The sequence below is a fragment of the Sus scrofa genome, chromosome 8 (assembly GCF_054392235.1).
Source record: "Sus scrofa isolate SSC_HxYL_T2T_F1_AM1 chromosome 8, Sscrofa_HxYL_maternal_Yorkshire_Landrace_v2.0, whole genome shotgun sequence".
NCBI lineage: Eukaryota > Metazoa > Chordata > Mammalia > Artiodactyla > Suidae > Sus > Sus scrofa.
This window is the reverse complement of record NC_139390.1, coordinates 62487100-62505667: the sequence shown is the minus strand read 5'-3', so window position 1 is coordinate 62505667 and position 18568 is coordinate 62487100. Positions and strand designations below refer to the sequence as shown.

The 18568-nt window shown below is 46.2% G+C and overlaps 1 protein-coding gene across 13 annotated transcripts in view; it reads right to left on the bottom strand.

Annotated features, from left to right (window-relative positions):
- LOC100621006 (RE1-silencing transcription factor-like) overlaps positions 1-18568 on the bottom strand; it is a 130508-nt gene that overhangs the window by 16474 nt on the left and 95466 nt on the right. For 2 of the 13 annotated variants that reach the window (XM_084970791.1, XM_084970792.1), the window contains one exon: positions 12537-12729. The exons of 5 other annotated variants lie outside the window; for them this stretch is intronic. In XM_084970791.1, coding sequence (XP_084826917.1) covers positions 12537-12638 — 102 coding nt within the window. In that variant the 5' untranslated portion in view covers positions 12639-12729. 13 annotated transcript variants of the gene reach the window in all.

Below are 18568 nucleotides of genomic sequence, written 5' to 3'. Positions count from 1 at the left end.
TTTCTATCAACTGTGTGACACAACTCATCCACCAACCATGTCTACCACTAGCAGGCCTTCCCTTCAGTACTTCTAATTTTTATGGTACAAAAATGTAAGTAACCTTCGTTTTTAGTGTCAATTAAAATTATGTTTTGGAGTTGTCTGGTGGCGCAGCAGGTTATGGATCCACCATTGTCACTGCATTGGCTCTGATCACAACTGCAGCACGGGTTGGACCCCTGGCCTTGAAATGACAGGACTGCTTCACAGTAGCCTAGCCTATATGTAAATAAATGAATCATAAACACTTTATGGGATACAATATTAGTCATATTCATAACATAGTACTGGAAACATTGGTAACGTTTTAAAAAGTTTTAGGAGTTCCCGTTGTGGTGCAGCGGAAACAAATCCGACTAGGAACCATGAGGATTCGGGTTTGATCAATGGCCTTGCTCAGTGGGTTAAGTATCTGGTGTTGCCATGAGCTGTGGTGTAGGTGACAGATGCGGCTTGGATCCCATGTTGCTGTTGCTGTGGTATAGGCCAGCAGCTGAGGCTCTGATTCGACCCCTAGCCTGGGAACCTCCATATGCTGCAGGTAAGGCCCTAAAAAAGACCCCCCAAAAAAAAAAGTTTTAAAACAATGCATAAATGTGATGATAGGCTGATATGCAGTTTCTCAAAATTATAAAAGGTATACTGTAAGGTAATATTATATAAAAAAGTAGAAAACCAAACACATTATTAATTTCATATTAAATATCACTCACCTTATACCTATGTACAAATCCTGAACACAACGAATACTTAGGCAATGATGAGGACAAAACATCCACCAGCCCTTGCCATACAATTACTGGATTTTCACAAGACACACACACATAACAGCCAAGTTTATTATTAACTGTGTGGCAGGATTAGTTACTCTCCATTAAGTGGAAGTAGATCATCTGCAAAATCTTCAACCTCCTACCCTAGTGTGAACACAGGGAGGAGGGGAAGGAGGGACTGGCCTTGCTGAGTCCTAGGTGCAGAGGTGGAAGCCGCAGAGGAAGTGGAATTGAGGTGAAGGAGTACCAGAGGCAGGCAGGTGCTCTGTGCAACCTGAAGGTACTATCTTCTTTTCTCTGTGACTTCTTTTACTTTCCCACTTCTCTAAAAATGTTTCTATGGGGTACTCCAGCCCTTCCACCACTGGCTCTCATTTCAGTGTCTGTATCATGTAAGAGACAAAGTCATAAAAGAAGTCACAAGAAGTCTTCAATAAATGGAACATGCTGCCAGACTGTCTTCGTTTTCTGGCACTGGTTCAGAAGCACTTATCTCCAAATTGACTTCTGTTAATTCCCCTGGCATGGCGTATACTAGCCCCTGAATTTTCCCAAGGTCTGCATCTTGAAGCCCTCACCACCACCACCCTTTTCTCATATCCAGAATCTCTTTCATGACTTCCCTGACTGGCTGTCATAAATCCTATGAAGTCAAACAGACATCTGGACACAGTTCTCTCCAGCAGACTTGATGGCTTTCACAGCTTTTTACATTTCTATGACAATGACAACATCCTCAATGGTGGGATCCTTCCAGACTTTCATCAAGGTCTCCTGGGGCTGTCTTCCACAGCACTGCTGATCCTTTCTAGAGAGTACCATGTGGAACGGGTCTTCAAAGTCCTTATGACCCTTTATAGGCTTTTCTCATAAACACAGTGTTTGGTGACAAGCAGGTCACTTTGACACTTTCAATGGTGAACTCATATGGTTCAGGGTGACCAGGGGCACTGTCCAATACCAAAGAATTTTAAAATGTACTTGTTTCCTGCACGGTACTTCATCACGGGGGACAAAGCATTGATGGAACCAATCCAGAAATGTATTCTCATTGCCTAGGACTTCTTGTTGTACAACACAACCAAAGAACTGCAACTGGTTTTTCTTTTCCCCTTAAAAGCTAGACGTATTAGAAGCTTCACAGATAAAGGCTTCCTGATCAAAAACTTGATTTGAACAAAACAAGTGAGCTTTAGATCAGCTCTAAATCCTGATGTTCAGACTTCTTCCTTACTGTGGCAATTTTTTTTTCCACAGCAGGGCACATTTCTCTGTTAAAAACCTGTTTAGGCAGAGAGGCTTTCTCCTCAAAAGTTTTGTTAATGGCATCTGAGAACTCAAAGTTGGTTCTCTTATCTTGATGTTTTTAAAGGCAAAACATTACCAGACCATCCTCTGAAGGCATTAAATTCTCCAGATTTAGATCCTTCATCTTCCTTTTGCTTTAAACTGTCATATAACATCATTTTTCTCAAATTATATTAGAATATATAGATATGCCTTTCTAATAGCAATACTATCACACATAAAAGATACACTTTAAATAAAAGATAAAAGGGCTTTTCAGAAAAAGTGCAAGGCTTTCATGTCTGCTGGCAAAAACACAGAGATAGCATTACATCTTTTCTTATTGTTACTGTGATCCTTATGGTGGGAAGTTAAAAACTGCAGAGCTGTTTGTGGTACATATCAAGCAATTCAACTTCTTATAATGTCATGACTTTTCTCTGCTTCTTGGGAATATTTCCAGCATCACTAGTGGCATTTCCTAAGGGTCCCAAGGAAGTAGTAAAGCAGTAAACACAATGAAAAACACTTGGGTACTGCAACACATGGCTTTTTACTGCAAACACAATTTACTGGGGAGACCAACAGCTCACCTGGAAATGATTAAACCTAAAGGATACTTGCAACACTGGAGCTGATCAAAAAAGCAACAAGAAGTAGCTATGAAATGATTACAATAGTATAGTATGGACTAAAGTTAATACTATGCAGTTATGAGTTAATACTGCCCTTTATATATTTGTTTACATTTTTCTGGAATGGAATGCTGTGTATGTGATGTTTGCGTAATTTTTGATAAATTTTAACTTTTTATTAGATGAAATGCACTAGTAACTACATATATTTTATGCACTCACAACGTCTGTTTTTTTAAATGTTTTCAATATTTCTAGGCTACGTGTATCACCTGTAAACTTTTTCAAAATACTGCAAATCACCAAAAAATTTTCTGATGTATATCTTGAAAAAACAAAATCCATGTATAATCATACTCAGGTAGTTCAAACTCCTGCTGTCAAGGGTCCAAAGTGGCTTTTAAAAAATACCACTTAGTTTTTTGTTTTTTATATGATGACCTGCTTAAAAGTAAACAAAAATTATGAATCTTTTTTCTTGTGGAAAGGAAACTTTGTGTATTCGAAAATACACAAACTTTTATTCAACCCCCGTAATAAAATAACTAGTCAACTCATCTCCACAATCAGCAACTTCCTTGCATGTGCGTGCCTCGGCCCACTTGCCTAGCGGAGCCATTACAAGGTCCCCTAGAAAACATGCTGGGCACCTTATAAACCGTCTTCACACCGTACTTTCCACTCTGATAGGCGTTATGCTCCAATTAGGTGTTCCCTTGCAAATCAGAAAAAGCAAAACGAATGGAAAAGACTTAAAAAAAAAAAAAAAAAGTTAAACCCCAAATCCAGACAGGAGCCCATATCGCCCAACTGCATCAACACGCCCCGCTCGAGTTACACGTACCAACCAAAGTTGGAACCAGATGCCATCACACAAAGCAAACGCTGTCCGAGGGCTCAACCCTGCAGCCCGTCTCCTCGGAACCACCCTCCAACCGTCTGGGTCCTGATCCCCAGCCGCAAAGGGACTGCAACGTGGGTCCGGAAGGCGGTCCGAGCGCAGCCCGGAGCCCGGCGCGGAGCCCTCGGGGCCGCGGCCCCAGCTCCGGCCTCGGCGGCAGCGCTTCCAACCCTAACAGGCATCCGGCCATTTTCTCCGAACACGTTCGACACAAAGCGGCTCTTTGCAAACTCGGCGCCTCGCTTCCTCCCGGCCCAGCTGGCTTCCCGCGTCCTCACGCCCCGATTCGTCCCGGCGCTGGTCCCAGGCTCTCTCCCGCACCGAGGACCGCAGATCCGCACCTCGGGGCGCCGCCGGCCACACCGAGGCCCCCCGGCCCCAGGCCGGGCAGAGGACGCACGGTCCCCGCGCCTCACCGGCCGAGTCTTGCCTTCCGCTGGCGCCCTCCGCGCGCCGGGCCCCCAGCGCCCCGGAAGTCTGCGCTCACTTCCCCGCCGCGCCCGCGGGACGCGCGCCCCAGCCTCCGGCCCCCGGTCCCGGTCGCGAGGGGGCCCCGCGCGGAGAGGCGGCCCGAGTGCAGAATTCGCTGTCCAGCCCAAGCGGCGGGCCCGCCGGGTCCCGGGCCGACTCCGCCCGCCCTGCCGCTCCCCACGGCGCCTTCCGGCGACAGCGAGAGGCCGGGGAGGTAGGGGACGGCGGTGATGGCGGGGACGGCGGGCGAGGGGCGGCGGCGGGACCTGGGCAGCACGACGACGAGGGTAAGTGCCAAGACCGGGGCCCCAAGCGGCTCCGTTCCCGGGTCGGGACCCGAGCTCGAGGGCCAGCGGGACCGGCCTCCACCGGGCAGGGGGTCCCGGTGCCGCGCCGCCCCCGCGGACGCCCCCGGCCCAGCCCCCGTGTAACCCGAGCCCGCTCGGCCGCCCGCCCCCGCTGCCGCGGGAGCCACAAGATCTGCAAATCAGCCCTGGACAGCGCCTCGCTCCGCGTCCTTCCGCGCCCTCCCCCTCCCGCGGCCGCCCGGCCCGCCGCCCCCACCCGCCCGGCCCTTGGCCCACGCCGCGCTTACCGGCCTTCCTGGGCGAGGAGGGGCGAAGCCCCGGCGGCGCGGCTCCTGCTCCGACTCCTTTTCTTTGTTGCCGGACTTTCGGGGGAGGGGAGGGAGGAAAAGTTGGGCCCGGGGCCGTCGAGGCCCGCCGAGCCCCGAGAAGGGGGGCTACAGAGGCCTCAGGCCACGGGCTCCCGCCCCGCCGTCCCGGCCACCGCCGCCGGGGTCTGGGGCCCGGGGCCTCGGCGGCGCTCGCTCGGCTCGGGCACCCGGAGCTCGCGGGAGCCGCACATTCCAGCACAGGAGGTTGCGCCGCGCGCCCGGCCCGCGCCGCCGCCGCTCCCGGGACACGCCCCCTCGCCGCCCGCGCGCGCCCCGCCCCTGGGCTAGCACGGCTGCTGTGACCGCGCGGAGCCGGGTCGGGCCGCTCCGGGGGCGCGCGCGGGGGCAGCCGCACCTATGCCCCCGCCCCTCGTTCTGGCCCTTGGGTCTAAGGAGGAGCGAGTCCACTGCCTTTCTCGGTTTCCTTCCTAAATTAACTGTGGTAAAGTTACCCCCAGCCTTGGGGTGCCTGCAAGAGAACAGCGCTATTAAAGACAAATCTACAGGCTTCGACCAGCCTCTTTAGAAGCTTGGTCACCCGCCCTTTCAAGCCTCAAGAGGTCAAAAACAAATCTCAGGCACCCTTTAGGTCTCCATCCACAGCCACCCTTAACTAAGGGAGCTTCGTTTCAAGTCTATTCGTTTAAAAAGTGCCTTCCAAGTTTTAAACAGTAAGGGAGAAAAATACAGTCAGTGAGCTGTGACAAGAAAATATTTGGGGAATGTCGTGGATTCAAAGCTGTGAGCATAGGAGCCCCCGTTGAAGCCCAGCAGTAAGGAATCTGACTAGTGCCCATGAGGATGCAGGTTTGATCCCTGGCCTCTCTCAGTGGGTGAAGGATGCCGTGTCGCCATGAGCTGTGCTGTAGGTCGCAGACACGGCTGTGACCCCGGGTTGCTGTGTTTTTGGCTGCGGTGTAGGCCGGCAGCTGCAGCTCTGATCCAGCCAGGAGCCTGGGAACTTCCAGTTGCTGAAGATGTGGCCCTAAAGAAAAAAAAATTGTGAGAATGCAAACAGAAGACAAGTCCCTAGTTGTGGAGGGTAGTGGCTCATTGCTGAGCCTAAAAAGCAGGATTTCATTGCAGCAATTACCCTCAGGTTACAGAGGTATAGATGGTGGTGAGGACATGGAGGCTGCCTTCTGAACAAGTGTGGAGAGTAAGCTGCTTGCCGGTTTATGAGTAAGTGGGGTCACTGTGCCTGCCACCTGGCTCAGAGTAATAATGCCTTAGAAATCGTAAACCATTAGCTGTTGGGGGAAATTTGCTGGCTACCTTAGTCGCCTTTGGCCTTCAAGGTCCTCACCAACCAGATCTGGATAAGTTGGACTACCACTAGTATGATGATCGAAGCAGCAGCAAGTGCTTTGGGGGTTGAGAGGGCATAGTTTCTAAATAAGAGGATCCAGAATCTTGTCACAGTGGGTTGTTATCTGATCTGCACTTGAGAACTGGGAAAATTTCAACAGGTGGAGAAATATGGGCAGGAACATTATCAAGGTGAAAACAGCAAGCTCACAAACCTACCTGGGACTTCCCGACCTCATTTCAGGCTCCCCCAGTCCCTTCTCTTTCAAGATCCTTCATTTTTTTCTCTAACGAGAGAGCTCTTCAGACTCTGTACCTGCCTGGCCTACTCCTCGGTAGGCCTGTTTCCTTAACCTGAGACAATAAGTTATTAGCTAATAATCAATATGGAAGGAAGGCCCGAAGGTGCTTAACCACCAGACGTTTTAATACTTAATTTTTTTGTTTGTTTGTTTGCTTTTTGCTTTGTGGGGCCACACCCTTGGCATAGGTTCCCAGGCTAGGGGTACAGTTGGAGCTACAGATGCCAACCTACACCACAGCCACAGCAACTCGGGATCTGAGCCTCGTCTTGGACCTACACCACAGCTCACAGCAACACTGGATCCTTAACCTACTGATTGAGGCCAGGGATCGAACCCGAGATCCCATAGATCCTAGTCAGGTTCATTACCACTGAGCCACAACAGGAACTCTGATACTTCATATGTAATGCAAGCTCTCCCCAAGAATCAATTTTGAGAAGTATTCATTTTCATTGATCCCAAAAGTAAAAGAAGGAAATAAATGCACAAAGGAACAGTTTAAAAAGAAGAGAGAATGGGGGGAGGGGATGTAGAAAGAAGGAAGGAAGGAGAAAGCAAAACTTTGTAGGCTTGGTACAAACTTTTCCACATTTATTCTCTTTTTAAAGTTTCTTTCTTTTTTCTTTTTTCTTTTTTAAGCTAAAATCTAATTTGCAGTTGCATGGCTTATTTTTTTTTAAGGATCGTTTTATTTTTTCTTCTTTTTAGGGCCTGCAGCATATAGTTGAACAGGAGTTGCAGCTGCTGGCCTACGCTGCAGCCACAGCCACAGCATTGGCGGAGCTTTAATCCACTGAGGAAGGCCAGGGATCAAACCCACACCCTCATGGCTACTAGTGTCAGGTCTTAACCTGCTGAGCCACAACAGAAACTCTAGAAGGATCATTTTATTTATTTATTTATATATACCACACCCACACCATGCAGAAGTTCACAGCCCAGGGATCAAACCAGCGCCACAGCAGTGACAATGCTGGAATCTTAAACCGCTGAGCCACCAGAGAACTCATACATGGCTTTTTTTTTTAATTAATTTATTTTTTTGCTTTTTAGGGTCTACACCACAGCCACAGCAATGCAGGATCTGAGCTGCATCTGCGACCTATACCACAGCTCACGGCAGAGGTGGATCCTTAACCCACTGAGCGAGGCCGGGGATTGAACCTGAGTCCTCATGGATACTAGTTGGGCTCGTTACCACTGCGCCACAATGGGAAGGCCCCTCTTTTAAAAATATATATATATATATTATAATTGATTTAAAATGTCAATTTCTGCTCTACAGCAAAGTGACCCAGGCATATATTTATATACATTCTTTTTCTCACATTATCCTCCATCACAAGTGACTAGATATTGCTCCCAGTGCTATACAGCAGGACCTCATTGCTTATCCATTCCAAATGCAATAGTTTGCATTTATTTAACCCAAAACTCCCAGTCTATCCCACTCCTTCCCCCTCCCCCGTGACAACCACAAGTCTGTTCTCTATACCTGAGTCTGTTTCTATTCTGTAGATAGATTCATTTGTGCTATATTTTAGATTTCACATATAAGTGATAGCATATAGTATTTCTTTCTCTTTCTGAGTTACTTCACTTTGTATGAGAACCTCTAGTTCCATCCATGTTGCTCCAAATGGTGTTATTTCATTCTTTTTTATGGCTGAATAGAAGTCCATTGTGTATAAATCCCATCTCTTAATCCATTCATCTGTTGATGGACATTTAGGTTGTTTCCATATCTTGGCTATTGTGAATAGTGCTTCGAGGAGTAAAATACAGCCTCTTGAAAAGCAATTAAGAGAGTTTATTAGCACCAGCTTCCCCCAAGAAGATTTCCTATTGACTTGTAACATGGCCTTGAATTTGACCTGTGGCCTTCATGTCATGGTAATTTGGGTCACTGTGAATATGTCATCTCTTGAACAAGGGCGTCTGTTAATTTTAAATGAATGCAGATTGGCAATCTGCCATCCATTTATTTGCATCAAAATAGGTGAGAATAATTCCAATTAATAAAAAAATTCCAGTAAGGAGTCAGACTGAGGAAACTGACTAGGCTTTTTACGCTACTTTTTAAGCTACTAAACTTAAAAAGAGCTGTTTCATTTTTGTCTTTTTGGACATGAAAAAGGGAAAGAAAGTTTATGTTTTTGAGGCCAGATGTATTCCCTGTGCTACAGCATCTAAAAAAGCCATGTATGGACAAAAGACACACACACACACACACACACACACACACACACACACACACACACACACACACAAAAGATATCTAAGTCAGGAGTTCCTGTCGTGGCGCAGTGGTTAACGAATCTGACTAGGAACCATGAGGTTGCAGGTTCGATCCCTGGCCTTGCTCAGTGGGTTAAGGATCTGGCGTTGCTGTGAGCTGTGGTGTAGGTTACAGATGCAGCTCGGATCCCAGCATTGCTGTGGCTCTGGCGTAGGCCGGTGGCTCCAGCTCCGATTCGACCCCTAGCCTGGGAACCTCCATATGCTGCAGGAGCAGCCCAAACAAATATCAAAAAGACAAAAAAAAAAAAAAAAAAAAAGATATCTAAGTCATACAATGTAATTATTTTATTTATTTATTTGTCTTTTTTCAGAGCCACACCCACAGCACATGGAAGTTCCCAGGCTAGGAGTCTAATCAGAGCTACAGCTGCCGGCCTACACCACAGCCACAGCAACGCAGGATCCAAGCTGAGTCTGAGACCTACACCACAGCTCATGGCAGTGCCTAATCCTTAACCCACTAAGAAAGGCCAGGGATTGAACCTGCTACCTCATGATACTAGTCGGATTCATTTCTGCTGCACCATGACGGGAACTCCCAGTTTTTAATTTTTAAAAAGGGTATATATATTGGTATGAAAAGGTATCTGGAATAATCACTTCAAACCATGGTGATCTGGGAGGTAGGGTGACAGGAAATTTCTGCTTTCAAGTGGTAATTTTCTTGCTCTTTGAATTTCTGTGTTATAATAAGTATTACTTCAAAAAGTGAAAGGTACATGGTCAGTCCCACAAGTGCCTCATAAATGAGTTAGCGAAGGTAGGAGTTTCTCAGCACTGACGTTTTGGGCAAGACAATCCCTCACTGGGGGCACTGTCCTTGCAGGCTATGTGTCTCCAGCATCCCAGGCCTTGTTTCCTGGCAGCCTGGAGCCTGCCTTCTGCCCAGCTGGCTCCAGGCACTGGCAGAGTCTCCTAGAGGATATGATCGCTTGACATAGTCACCCAGTTAAATATGAATTTCATGTAAACAGCAAATACTCTGTTTAGGTTGCCACATGTAATATTTATACACTGTATCACATCATGTTATTTGATAAATCTGGCAATGTGCTTGAGGCACCAGTTGTTCCTGTGGAGACCCAGTGGCCTTAGGTGTTACCCAACTTCACTGCTTTGACTCTTCTGAGGAGCAATCTTTCTACAGAAAACGCCATTCCTTTATCTCTTCTCCATGAAATAGGCATGGGCTGTAGGCTGATAGGAAACCTCTAAAAAGCCAAGTCATTTTCCTGTTCCATTGCTTGCACTCCCTGACACCAATCAATAGTATCTTCCAGAAAATTCCTCATCCAGACTAACTAAGCCCCACAGTATTTTTCTGAAGGAACTTCTGGGTCAGACAGTTTTGTGCAGAAAGCATGAATCCTGTCCTGCTCTGGTATGATCATTTCTAAGCTACATCAGCCATCCCTACAAATTCCTGTGAAAATTTAGAGGAGGAGTTCCCGTCGTGGCGCAGTGGTTAACGAATCCGACTAGGAACCATGAGGTTGTGGGTTCGGTCCCTGCCCTTGCTCAGTGGGTTAATGATCCGGTGTTGCCGTGAGCTGTGGTGTAGGTTGCAGACGCGGCTCGGATCCCGCGTTGCTGTGGCTCTGGCGTAGGCCGGTGGCTACAGCTCCGATTCAACCCCTAGCCTGGGAACCTCCATATGCTGCGGGAGCGGCCCAAGAAATGGCAACAATAACAACAACAACAACAACAACAAGACAAAAGACAAAAAAAAAAAAAAAAAGAAAATTTAGAGGAATTGAAAATTATAAGACAAATTGACAAAGGTTTAATAAAAAGATGACAAGTACATTATGTCAACATAATTCATAAATTTAGCATTTATTTGTTTTCGTTTTGGGTTTTTTGTTTTGTTTTGTTTTGTTTTTTTGTCCTCATGGCATATGGAGGTTCCCAGGCTAGGGGCTGAATCAGAGCTACAGCTGCTAGCCTATACCACAGCCACAGCAACACCAGATCCGAACCGTGTCTGCAACCTACACCACAGCTGATGGCAACGCCAGATCCTTAACCCACTGAGCGAGGCCAGGGATTGAACTCACAACCTTGTGGTTACTAGTTAGATTTGTTTCGCTGTGTCATGACGGGAACTCCTAGTTTTGATTTTTATTTTGGCCATGTCCAAGCAATTCAGAAGTTCCTGGTTGAGGGTTTGAACCCACACCACAGCAGTGACAATGCCAGATCCTTAACCTCTAGGCCACCAGGGAACTCCAGCCTTTATTAAATGTCATTATATTTTTTGAAAAAACAGAGTTCCCTGGTGGACTATCAGGTTAGTGATCTGTCACTGTCACTGCTGTGGCTCGGGTTCCATCCTGGTCTGGGGAGTTTCTGCTTGCCTGGGGGAGCAGCCACACAGATGACACACAGACTAGATTTTCTTATTTCATAAGACACCCTGAGTATGCACATCAATTAATGAGAAACCACAGCTGATAAGTTAAACAAATTACACCCAAATATTTTTAACAGAAAAATGTTAAATTGTTACCATTTTCCATGTAAGGCAAGCAGCTGAGGCCTAGTAGGTCTAGGCAGGTCTCTCATAGAATTTCTTAGGCGTGACATAGGCTGTTTATATACGCTGGTGGAAAAGAAAAATAATAAACCGGAGTTCCCGTCGTGGCTCAGTGGAAACAAATCTGACTAGCTTCCCCTGGCCTCGCTCGGTGGGTTAAGGATCCAGCGTTGCTGTAAGCTGTGGTGTAGGCTGGCAGCTGCAGCTCTGATTCGACCCCTAGCCTGGGAACTTCCATCTGCCGCAGGTGCGGCCCTAAAAAGACAAGAAAAAATAGTAAACCAAAATTGCTTTGGGAAGGTTACTATAGTTACCTTATCATCATCTCATTCTAAAATAACACCCAAATTGGATGGAGGGTGGGAAATACTTTAATGTTCTACTTTGAATGCTCCCAGATTGTCACATCTCTTCTAAAAAGGATTTGTATCTATATAATTTAGAAAATAAGATTTTTTTTTTTCTTTTTATGGCCACATTTGTGGCATAGTGCAGTTCGAAGGCTCAGGGTCAAATCGCAGCTTACGGCAATGCCAGATCCTTAACTGGCCAAGTCAGGCCAGGAATGGAACCTGCTCCCTCACAGAAACATCATCAGCTCTTAACCCACTGAGCCACAAGAGAAACTCCTGAAAATAAGAATTTTTTAAGTAAAATAAAATAATCCTGGACATCTTACAACACTATGTTTGGGGGAATGAAAATTGTTACAACTTTTTTTGGAGAATAAGTAGGCACTGCCAAACACACACACACACACACACACACACACACACACACACACACACACACACACACACACACACACACACAAGGCTTTTGACCCAGCAAAACCTCCCACAGTGTGTACAGACATATAAGAATGTTCAGTAAAGTTAGTGGTTGTTTTTGTTTTTTGTTTTTTGCTTTTTAGGGCTGCAGCTTTGGCATGTGGAGGTTCCCAGACTAAGGGTCGAATCGGAGCTACAGCCGCCAGCCTACACTACAGTCACAGCAATGCAGGATCTGAGCCTCATCTGTGACCTACACCACAGCTCATGGCAACATGAGATCCCTGAACCTGAGCAAGGCCAGGGATCAAAATCGCATCCTCATGGATACTAGTCTTCATTTTCACTGAGCCACAACTCGAACTCCAAAATATTAACGAGGATTATTTTGTGGACTGAGCTTATGAGAGAGTACTTTCACTTTCTAGAATATGCATTTCTATATTATGCATATCATGCATATGCTACAATGTTAATATTTAAATTGCGCTCAAATTTTCCCATGACTTGCTTCATTCATTCAACAATTACCTGGTACTCACAACGCGTCAGATTTGCCTTTTTGAATCTTTCCTCACCAGTGAAAATCAGGAGATGACCAAATGAATGTTTCCCGGTGCCAAAAATCCACATAGTAGAGAAAAACTGAGTCGAGGATAAACAGAGGATACTATTTGAAGGGTTCCTTGATCACAGTCCTGAGGAAGGCCTGCCACACCAGCCACTTTGGAAAAGAAAGAGCTAATAGTTAAAGCGAATTCCTTTAACTGTAATCACCACCCTCCAAGGCCCAGAGATTTCAGACTTAAAGTCAATGGAATTACCTCACCAATCACACACCTTCCACCTAATATTTTTGTAACTATAAACTCTTATCTTTGTATTCTATATGCAAGCTTTACATGAAAAAAAAACAAACCCAGAACTTCTTAAAGTTTATTTATTTTTTTATTTTAATAGTGTATCTATTTACTCAATACAACCAAAATATTCTCATTCAGTATATATTTATGACAAAATTATGGAGATAGTCTATCCTCTTTTTATCTTACTAAGTCTTTAAAATCCAGGAGTTCCCTGGTGGCTTAGTGGGTTAAGGATCTGGTGTTGTCACTGCTGTGGCTTGGGTCACTGCTGTGGTGTGGCTTTGATCCCTGGCCAGGGAATTTCCACATGCTGTGGGAGTGGCCAATAAATAAATGAATAAATACTTCTTCTTCTTGAAGTTTATTTTATTTATTTATATTTTTTGCCATTTCTTGGGCTGCTCCCAAGGCACTTGGAGGTTCCCAGGCTAGGGGTTGAATCGGATCTGTAGCCACTGGCCTACGCCACAGCCACAGCCACGCGGGATCCAAGCCTCGTCTGCAACCCACACCACAGCTCACGGCAACGCCAGATCCCCAACCCACTGAGCAAGGCCAGGGACCGAACCTGCAACCCCATGGTTCTTAGTTGGATTCATTAACCACTGAGCCACGATGGGAACTCCTTGAAGTTTATTTTTAACACATAAACCATAAATAGGCAACTATGTGGTCACTCTTGGTGGTTTAGGTAGATAGCTGTGGTGACATTGATTACTCAATTTCAAGGAAGTGTTAAGAAAAAATAATGTTTAGTGATCAGGGAATGTGGGACCAACCTGGACACCCTCCGCTCTCACAACATCTGCTGCATACAAAGTACTGATAAAGGGAGTTCCCGTCGTGGCCATTGGAAACAAATTGGACTAGTATCCATGAGGACGCAGTTCGATCCCTGGCCTCTCTCACTGGGTTAAGGATCTGACGCTGCTGTGAGCTGTGGTGTAGGTCACAGACAGAGCTCGGATGTGGCGTTGCTGTAGTCGTGGTGTAGGCCGGCAGCTGTAGCTCCCATTTGACCCCTAGCCTCCATATGCCTTGAGTGTGGCCCTAAAAAGAGGAAAAAAAAAAGTATTGATAAAGATAATACAAATATGGGGACCCAGAAAATGGGAAGCTGCCCCAGTGGCCCAGCCCAGGTCACAAATCTAAACCTAAGTCAGACTGCACCTCCAGGAAATGCCGTGGGTCCAGGATCCTAACATACGGGATCACCATCCGCTGGCTCACTTTTAACCAGCTCACCTCACCTTGGCAAATAGGGCCTGCCACCTTTATAAGGAAATTGCCCACATCTTAGCAAATCGTGCCCTGTCTCTGCTGCCTCATCTAAGCTCTGTAAAACTCACTCTTGCCCCAAATCACTCGGGAAGAGATCTCCACTGTTTGTGAGGCGCTGTATTTCCCAATTCGTGGATCAAAGTCATTATTAAATTTTATTGTCATTTAACAGTATGGACTCCCGCTTTACTGAAGATTCAGAGAGGTTGTGCCTTGCCCCAGTTACGTGCCACGGAGCCCAGCAATGTGGCATTGTCTATGACCATGGCCATCTGAGCCAACACCACTCAGCTGAGTCTACCAGGCTGGGTAGACCGAGAGCCTGGAGCCCCAGGAAATTCTTGAACAGTTTCCTTTGCCAACTCTTTCAAAGGCCTTGAGTCTGCATCCATGCTTTAGTAGCACTGCATTTTATAGAACTGCTTCTTATAACTTTTTAAAATACATCAAAGGGAGTTCCCGTCGTGGCGCAGTGGTTAACGAATCCGACTAGGAACCATGAGGTTGCGGGTTCGGTCCCTGCCCTTGCTCAGTGGGTTAACGATCTGGCGTTGCCGTGAGCTGTGGTGTAGGTTGCAGATGCGGCTCGGATCCCGCGTTGCTGTGGCTCTGGCGTAGGCCGGTGGCTACAGCTCCGATTCAACCCCTAGCCTGGGAACCTCCGTATGCCGCGGGAGCGGCCCAAGAAATAGCAACAATAACAACAACAACAACAAAAAAGAGACAAAAAGACAAAAAATAAATAAATAAATAAAATACATCAAGGTAGAATAGTGTAATGAAGTTTACATATCCATCACTTAGCAAAACACTGCTCTTTTAAAATTAAAAAACTTGATATAAGGAGGAACATGAAAAAAGGTAGCAAGAGAGAAATGCACAACTGGCCTGTAGTCCAAGCCCTGCTACAAATAAGCTGTGCAGAACTGAAGAGTTTGTGCTGCCACAGGGGACTTAGCTTCCTGGTCATCTCAAACATTAAACCTGGAAACTGTGGCTCAAGTGTAGTGGGCCTGACTAGTATCAAGGACATGGGTTCGATCCCTGGCCTCGCTCAGTGGGTTAAGGATCTGGTGTTGCCGTGAGCTGTGGTGTAGGCTGGCAGCTGCAGCTCCGATTCACCCCCTAGCCTGGGAACCTCCATTGTTGCCAGTGCAGCCCTTAGATAGCAAAAAAAAAAAAAAAAAAAAAAACACAACCCCAACAACCTGGAATGTAGAAGGGATTTGGGGGCACTGTTCAGGCTTTCCATCCTACACTTTGATTGTAAGTTCTGTCCCTTGCTCTGTCTGCATGCATTAAGCACCATTATCTCTGGCCTGAGCTGAAGTCCCTTTTCCCATCCTGCTACTTGACATTCTTTTCTTTATTCAGAGCCTTTAGAAAGTCAACTGTAAAAAATGCAGATCAACTCAACTGATCACATTGTTCCTCAGCTGACATCCCACCAGCCCCTCCTGCACATTTCTGTTAGGGAAAGTTTGAGCTATTGACCACGCCCATAAGGAGCTGCCCTACTCCTCCTCTCACCAGCTCCACCTCATTGGGCATTTCCAGGCTCAGATGACCTCCCCAGCTGTTCCAACCACCTGGTGGGTCCTCCGGGGCCTCAGTACCCACTCCCATCCCAACACAGACCCACTCTGCTTGGGCGACTTGTTCTCATTTCAGGAATCCACTTAAGTGTCACATCCTCTGGGAAGCCTTCACCTGAACGACATCAAGTCCTACTAGGACTGCCTGTCCTCTGTTAGCACCTGCCACTTGGATGTTCAGGCCCGAAATATGATTTATTTAACTATGCATGGCAGTCCATGACATCCATTAAAGGTGGATCTATGATAGTCTGGGCCAGGACGGGGTCACAGGAGGAGATAGGGACTTGGTAGGAAGACAGGGTAGGGGGTCCTGGAGAAAGAGAACACCCATGACTTTTTTTTTTTTTTTGGTCTTTTTAGGGCCATACCTGCAGCATATGGAAGTTTCCAGAGTAGGGGCTGAACTGGAGATGCTGGCCTACACCACAGCCACGGCAACACCAGATCCGAGCCTCATTTGTGACCTATACCACAGCTCATGATAATGCTGGATCTTTAACCCACTGAGTGAGGCCAGGGATTGAACCTGACCTACTAGTTCTTTGTTACTGCTAAGCCATGACAGGAACTCCCAGCCATGATATTCTTGACATAAGAGAAGCAATTTTTGGCCTAAGGCATTTTGTGATCTAAGCGTGGCCACAATACCTGCCCTTGAACATGTCTCAGTAATTAACGATCTTAAGGGAAGTGAAGGAATGCAGGAATGAAGGAGAAACAGTCAGGAAACAAGAGTTTGGCAATAAAAGAGGGCTATGGCAGTTCCCTAGTGGTCTAGAGGTTAAGAATCCGGCACCTGTATTGTCACTGATGTGGCAAAGATTTGACCCCTGGCCTGGGAACTTCTGCATGCTGTGGGTGCAGCCAAAACAAACAAATTTTTCCTTTAATAATATATCTTGAAACTGTCATTCTTTACAGATCTGTCTAGTTTTTTTTTTTTTTTTCTTTTATCTTTTTTAGGGCCGCACCCGCAGCATATGCAGGTTCCCAGGCTAGGGGTCTAATCTGAGCTATTGCTGCCGGCAATCCCAGAGCCACAGCAATACCAGATCCAAGCCGTGTCTGCAACCTACACCATAGCTCACAGCAACACTGGCTCCTTAACCCACTGAGAAAGGCCAGGGGTCGAACCTGTAACCTCATGGTTCCTAGTCGGATTCATTTCCGCTGTGCCACGATGGGGAACTCCAGATCTGTCTAGTTCTTAATAACTTTGCCTAATCCTGTTTATCAAAATTTTAAAGCATCCCACAACCAAAATTAAGTATCTGCATACTGAAATTGTCTCCTTTATGTTTCACAAAGAAAATACATTTATTTGCCCTTTTTTTTTTTTTTTTTTTTTTTTTTTTGGTCTTTTTGTCTTTTTAGGGCTACACCTGCGACATGTGGAGGTTCCCAAGCTAGGGGGCTAATCAGAGCTGTAGCCGCCAGCCTACACACAGCCACAGCGCCACAGCCACAGCAAAGCCAGATTCGAGCTATGTCTGTGACCTACACCACAGCTCACGGCAACAACAGATCCTTGACCCACTAAGCGAGGCCAGGGATCGAATCTTCAACCTCATGATTCCTATCAGATTTGTTTCTGCTGTGCCATGATATTTATCATTTTTACTGGGTTGTGTCTCCTAGAAATATTCCAGCAAAATTTGCTCAGACGTAGAGCCCCTGCTGCGGCCCAGTGGGTTAAGAATACAACCACAGCGCCTCAGGTTGCTGTGGAGGTTTGGGTTCCATTCCTGGCCCAGTGCAATGGGTTAAAGGATCTGGAATTTGATATCAGAAAACTGTTAGAGCTCATCAATGAACTTCGTAAGGTTGCAGGATACAACATTAATACAGAGACATCAGCTGCATTTCTCTATACTAACAATGAAAGATCAGAGAGAGAAATTAGGGAAATAATCCCATTTACCATTGTATCAAAAAGAATAAAATAGGAGTTCCCTGTCTTGGCTCAGTGGTTAACAACCCGACTAGAAACCATGAGGTTTCGGGTTCAATCCCTGGCCTCAATCAGTGGGTTAAGGATCTAGTGTTGCCATGAGCTGTGGTGTAGGTTGCAGAAATGGGCTCAGATCTCATGTTGCTGTGGCTGTGGTGTAGTCCAGCAGCTACAGCTCTGATTCGAACCCTAGCCTGAGAAGCTCCACAGGCCACCAGCGTGGCCCTAAAAAGATAAAAGAAAAAGACAAAAAAAAAAAAGACGATACAAATATTTTCAAAATGACTATACCACTCAAGGCAATCTACAGAGTCAATGCAATCCCTATCAAATTACCAAGCACATTCTTCACAGAACTCGAACAAAATATTTTAAAGTTTGTTTGGAAGCAAAAAAGACCCTGAATAGCCAAAACCATATTGAGAAAGAAAAATGGAGCTGAAGGAATCAGGCTTCCTGACTTCAGACAATTCTACAAAGCTAGAGTCATCAAAACAGTATGGTATTGACACAAAAACAGAAATATAGATCAGTGGAAAAGGATAGAAAGTCGAGAGTTAAACCCATGCACCTATGGTCAACTAATCTATGACAAAGGAGGCAAGAAAATACAATAGAGAAAAGACAGTCCTTCAATAAGTGGTGCTGGGAAAAGTGGATAGCTACATGTAAAAGAATGAAATTAGAACACTCCAGGGAGTTCCTGTCGTGGAGCAGTGGTTAACGAATCCGACTAGGAACCATGAGGTTGCGGGTTCGGTCCCTGCCCTTGCTCAGTGGGTTAACGATCCGGCGTTGCCGTGAGCTGTGGTGTAGGTCGCAGATGCGGCTTGGATTTGGTGTTGCTGTGGCTCTGGCGTAGGCTGG